The 6,535-nt window shown below is 34.8% G+C and overlaps 1 protein-coding gene across 1 annotated transcript; it reads left to right on the top strand.

Annotated features, from left to right (window-relative positions):
- The first annotated feature begins 1,197 nt into the window (after positions 1 to 1,197).
- Positions 1,198 to 2,136, top strand: LOC127684275 (olfactory receptor 8K3-like). The gene has a single exon (XM_052181230.1). It carries the CDS (start codon positions 1,198 to 1,200, stop codon positions 2,134 to 2,136), a length of 939 nt encoding a protein of 312 aa, XP_052037190.1.
- Positions 2,137 to 6,535: the final 4,399 nt, after the last annotated feature.

Genomic DNA, 6,535 nt, shown 5'->3' with positions numbered 1-6,535 from the left:
AGTTTATACGTCCTTCATCTCAGAAATCCTTCAAGGACAGGTTAGTTATATATCCGAAAGAATTATGTTCTTTAAAAATCAGCATTTTTGCCAAAATAAACTTTTGTTAGAATTATAAACTAAGGTAAACCACTGACAATATTAATGTATAAACATTATATACAACATATATACAGAATTACTATAAATGCTATAGTCAAAAAATTTTAAAGGACCAAATACAGCAGACATAAATTTACATTAAGTCTCTTAATGTTCATTAAGATATTTAACCTGATATTATGATATATTTTCTTATTTTAGAATTTAATTATGTTATTAATGTATTATGAATAATAAATAATTGGCTGAATATATGGGTTGAACCATGTCAGTGGCTGGTGCCCTCAGAAGCAAAAAAGAGTACATGAGATATACTGCTTCAAGAGTTAAATAAGTCAGCATTATATGGATACTGCTGTGAGTGAAGCCTGAACCCTCCGGAAGAGTAGCAACTCATCTTAATGTTTGAACTCAAGCCACTGTTCTGCTTCCTTATTCAGACACTACCCAATATTTATTCATTTTATCTAGGTGATAAGACTTCCTGGAATAAAGTCTTCATGGTGTTCTGCTTTTAATGATCAGTGATCTGCTTTTAATGATTGTTTGTATTAATGATAGCCACTGTAATTTGAGGTTTGCAATTTTATAACATTAAGTTAAATATTTAATCATATTGCTAAAAATCATTCATTAAGCCCTACTGTAATTTTAAAAATGGCTTCACAGAAATAACTCAAAACTGTACAAGAATAATTATATATGAAAATATAGATTTCATAACATACATGAATTCCATAATTATATATGAAAGCAAAATTTCATAATGTTGATCCTATACTAAAATGTAATTTTCAATTTCTAATTTATTTGATTTTGACAAAGATAATGAAAGAAGTTATGCCCTAGATTTGTAGGGCATTATTAAAATAAAACCAAACCAAAAACTCCTAATCTATCTCTGTCTCTCTTAAATTCTAGTTAAATATATTTTTAAGTAAAGCTATTTTCTTTTGCAAATAACATAATAGGTAAGTTCAGATTTATCTAATTTACATTTGTTTTGCATATTGCAAATTCTTTCAGGTGATAATGCAGAAAAGCTAATTGGTAGGCTGATGCATCAACCCAGAACAGAGTTTGCTGTAATCCTAGATGGAGAAACGCAACCTCACAGTGTTGACTGAATTCATCCTGATGGGCATCACTAACCGGCCTGAGCTTCAGGCTCCATTGTTCGGATTGTTTCTCATCATCTATCTGATTTCACTGATGGGCAACATGGGCATGATCATCCTTACCATGGTGGACTCACGACTGCAAACACCCATGTACTTCTTTCTCAGACATCTGGCTATCACTGATCTTGGTTATTCTACAGCTGTGGGACCCAAAATGCTGGTAAATTTTGTTGTCAGTCAAAATACAATCAGTAATCACCTTTGTGCAATTCAGCTAACTTTCTTTCTTGTGTTCATCATTTGTGAACTTTTTATTCTGTCTGCAATGTCTTATGACCGTTATGTGGCCATCTGTAAGCCTCTACTCTATACTGTCATCATGTCCCATAGGGTATGCTGGGTCCTAGTGGCAGTTCCTTATTTTTATAGTGTCATTATTTCTCTTCTAATAACTATAAAAATTTTTGCTTTACCTTTTTGTGGTTACAAGGTCATTAGTCATTTCTGTGACAGTCTCCCTTTAATAGCGCTGCTCTGTTCTAATACACATGATATCGAAATAATAATATTGATTTCAGCGGGGTTTAATTTGGTTTCATCTCTAGTGATACTCCTGTTTTCTTATCTACTCATTCTTGTAGCCATTTTTAGGATGAATTCAGCTGAAGGCAGGCAGAAAGCTTTGTCTACTTGTGGCTCCCACCTGACAGTGGTCATTGTCTTCTATGGGACTTTGATATTTATGTATGTGCAGCCCAAATCAAGTCACTCCTTTGACACTGATAAGGTGGCTTCCATCTTTTATACTCTGATTATCCCCATGTTGAATCCCTTGATCTATAGTCTAAGGAACAAAGATGTAAAATATGCCCTAGAAAGGTTGTGGAAAGTATTAGGCAATATTTTTTCTTAATGTAATACACAAAATTAACATTGTGAATTATATTATGGGATTTTTTTCTATGTGTGTATCTATCTTAATAGAAAACAAAAATCTAACATGCATTCATCTATTGTCTAAAAATTTGCTCCCACATGTAATTGTTCTAAGTAAATCAGTGAAACATAAAAAATATGTTTTCATTCAAGTTTGTTATGTTTTCAAGGAAACTTCATGTTTGATAAAGGAATGACCAAGTATAAGGAATGGTTTATTTTTTATTAGTTATCACATAAATAAAAGTAAAATGAAAATGTGATGTTGCCTAAATATATGTCATTTTTTTATTTTATTTTTTATCTTATATTATCATTAAAATGGGCCCTGGATGACCTGTAATTCTCTACACAGACCAGAGTAGTCATGAAATCACTGATGTATAAGTACCTCTGTCTGACCAATGCTGAAATTAATAATATTTACCACCATGTCTGGGTCCAATTGCCATTTTTTAAAGTAGTGAAGAATCATTGCTTCTCCTCTAAGATTCATAATTTACTAGCGACAAGTAATGAGCTATGATTATAATAACAGCCCTATTTTCTGTCTAATTGAGTGGGCCTAAAGTACAATGAGAGAGTTGTTACTGCCAAGATATAAATATCACTATTTACCTTAAGTATAGGACCGTATCTACATGAATTTTTCTTAAAGGAAATAAGGAAATAGGGAAATAGTTTCATTTTATGTGTGGACTCTGAATGGGAGAAGTTTGACTGTGGTGACCAGGGAGAATGAAAGCAAGGCAAGAGGACTAAGATTAACAGGCATTTCAGGATGGTATAGAAACATGGTGAGACAGAAACTTCCTGAAGTATGTAAAGGCAATGCTGTGAAGTTTCCCATATATGGGAGAAACAGAGTCCCCAAAGTCACCAAATGAAGCTTCCAGTACTAGGACTAGATTACATCCAATTGTGCTGCTGGCTACAGGGGCCCTAGAAAACCTTACCCATCACATCAACAATAGGCTGCTCTTAAACTGATTCCAAGGTATTGATGCTGAAGACAACATTCACAAAATTCATTGAAAACAAAGAGATCAAGCTGGTGACTCTATAGAATGTTCCCCCATATGTTCTAGTGTCTTTAGCACAGAAAAATGTTCTCTGGGCTACCAAAAAGCAAATATATATACCCACTGACTCACAAGCCCTTTTCTGTCCTGCCTGCAAAACTATACTAGGGCAATGGTTGTATTAACTTCTGGAAGATGTTAATTAATAACTAATTTGACTTAAGGCTCATTCCATGAGTCTGAGTCCATGCTGAATGCTGCTTAAGTAACCAAGACCTCAAGACTCCAGAGACAGGATTACATCAAATACTACTGGTATTTTTTAAGTAGATATAAAATGACTCCTAATGATAGTTTGCTATACTCATAGAGCAGTGCTTTATTCACTTGTCATCAGAGAAACTTCCTCCTGCAGAAGATAGGAATGAATTCAGAAGCAAACACCCACATATTATGCAGAGGGAGAGAGAGAGAGAAAAAGAAAGAAAAAGAAATTTAAATGCTCAGCTCTAAATAGAATGTAGCCACAAAATTTCTCCCTCAGAACTCCCAGAACCCTGCAGAAGAGGAATAAATAAGAGTGCAATAGCCAGAGGGAATGGAGAACACAAGAAGAACATGACTCTCAAAATCAACAGACAAAACTTGTAGGAATGCAGCCTGAAGCAGCATGCGCAGAACTTGTATGGTTCTGTACCAGGTCCTATATGAATAAGCTATGCCTTTCGAGTCAGTATTTATAATGGGACTCCTGAATATGTAAACAAGTTGGTCTCTGATGCGTGTACATGATTATTCTTAGGCTGGTTTTCTCCTCTTGATTTGCCTTGTCCAGAGTCAGTGAGCTGACTTTTATCTTATATTTCTTATGTTATGTTTTGTTGTTTTCCTTTTGAAGCCTGTTACTTTTAATGAGAGATAGAAAGTGAGTGGATCTGGATGAAGAGGGAGTTAGTTAGGGATGAGTAAAGGAGAGGAAATTGTACTGGGGAGTTAGGGATGAGTAAAGGAGAGGAAAATGCAATATGGATAGATTACATTAGAAAAGAATCCAATATCCAGAAAGAGGGAAAATAAAAATACAGTAAAAATATATAATATTGTCATTATATCAAAACTTTAAAAAGATTATTTTTAAAGTAAGCATATTATTAACAGACTAAGTAGATCTTTTTGTCTCTAATAATATGAAATATGATAGCTACATATTAAGATCCTATCATTACTTGAACATGTGAAAATATTTGTAAATTAAAGGATGAATAAGTTTGTAATAAATACTTATGACCTAGAATATGGAGAAAAGTTTCTTTGATAATAAAAAAAAATATTTTTCCCTCCTGCCTGAGTCACTCTAAAGACTCCATAGTCTGAAGGTCTCCTTCATAACCCTCTGAAGTCAAAACAACCTGAAGGCCTCCTGGGAGATCTGCTACAGACAGGGCCACAAGTCTCCCAGGATCCCTGCAACAACCCAGGGATATAGGAAGCAGTCTGCAGAAAGAGACAACCATGTTAACAACAAAGATAATAAGATGGGAAGAGGCAGGGAAAGACCATAAGCAATAGAAGCCATTTTATTTTAACACAATCAAAACTCATTTCTCCTACCACAAAAAGCCCTGAATAGCCCAAAACATCTGGAAACCAGGATGATGACCTAAAATCCTATCTCCAGAAGATAATAGAGTCCTTTAATGATGATAATAACTCACTGAAAGAAATGCAGGAGAACACAGGTAAGTAGGTAGAAGCCCTTAAAGAGGAAACAAAAAAATCCCTTAAAGAAATATAGAAAAACACAATCAAGCAGGTGAAGGAATTGAACAAAGTGGTCCAACACATAAAAATGGAATTTGAAACAAGAAAGAAATCACAAATGGAGGCAACCTTGGAAATGGAAAACCTAGGAAGAGATAAACAACACCCTTTACAATAGTCACAAATAATATAAAATAGTTTGGTCCAACTCTAACCAAATGTGAGAAATACCTATATGACAAGAACCTATATGTCAAGAAAGAATGCAAAGAAGACCTCAGAAAATGGAGAGATCTTCCATGCTCATGGATTAGTAGAATTAAAGTAGTAAAAATTGCCATTCTATGAAAAGCAATCTACAGATTAAATGCCCTGCCCATTCACATTCCAACAAAATTCTTCATAGATATAGAAAGAGCAATTATTAATTTCATATGGAAAAGTAAAAAACCCAAGATAGCAAAAACAATTCTTAACAATAAACGAATTCCTGGGGTAGCAAAGCTGTGGTAGCACACACCTTTAATACCAGCACTGGGGAGGTAGAGGCAAGTGGTTCTTCATGAATTCAAGGTTAGCTGGTCTATAGGGTGAGTTCCAGGACATCTAGGACTACAGAGAGAAAAACTGTCTCAAAAAAAAAAACAAAAGAAAACAAAGCAAAACAACAACAACAACAACAACAACAAAAACCAAAACCACAAAGAACTCTTGGGACAATCACCATCTCTGACCTCAAGCTATATTCTAGATCAATAGTAGTAAAGACTGTATGATATTGGTGAAAAGATAGTCAGCTTGATCAATAGAATAAAATTGAAGACTCAGAAATAAATCCAAACACTTGTGGACACTTGATCTTTGACAAAGAAACCAAAAATATACAATGTAAATAAAAGAAGGCATCTCTAACAAATGGTGCTGGTCAAAATGCAAGTCTGTATATAGAGAAATGAAAACAGATTTGCCACCTTGCACAAAGCTCAAGTCCAAGTGGATCAAGAACCTCCATGTAAAACCAGATACACTGAAACTAATAAAAGGGAAAGTGAGAAAGAGGCTCAAACTCATTGACATGCTGGGAAATTTCACAAACAGAACACCAAAGGCTCAGGCTCTAAGAAGAATTGACAAATGGGACCTCATGGAGCTGAAAAGCTTCTGTAAAGCAAAGATCTAGTCACTAGGACAAACCAGCAACCTACAGATTGGAAAAATCATTGTAACCCCACATCTGATAGAGGGCTAATATCTAAAACATATAAAGAATTCAAGAAGCTAACTTCCAAAATCTACATAATTCAATCGAAAAATGGGGTATAGAACTAAACATAATTCACAACAGAGGAATCTCGAATAGCTAAGAAACACTTAAAGAAATGTTCAGGTTCCATCTTGCCTTTGTTGGGTATTTCAGATAATGCTATCCCTATTGGGTAATTATTGCTCCCCTGGCATCTGGGACTTTCTAGTGGCTACACCTAGTCTCCCATCCTCCACTGTTACATATTTCCATTCAGTTGCCTAACCCTCTGTAAGTCTCCCTCCTTTTTTTCCCCACACCTGATCCTGCCCCCCTTTTCCTCCCCCTTC

This window comes from Apodemus sylvaticus, chromosome 5 (assembly GCF_947179515.1).
Source record: "Apodemus sylvaticus chromosome 5, mApoSyl1.1, whole genome shotgun sequence".
NCBI classification, from domain to species: domain Eukaryota; kingdom Metazoa; phylum Chordata; class Mammalia; order Rodentia; family Muridae; genus Apodemus; species Apodemus sylvaticus.
Note: the sequence above shows the minus strand (reverse complement) of the source record. Positions and strands in the feature narration are given on the sequence as shown.

Bases quoted from the DNA above. Each gene is read 5' to 3' on its own strand.
- LOC127684275 (XM_052181230.1), top strand. From the start codon at position 1,198: ATGGAGAAACGCAACCTCACAGTGTTGACTGAATTCATCCTGATGGGC.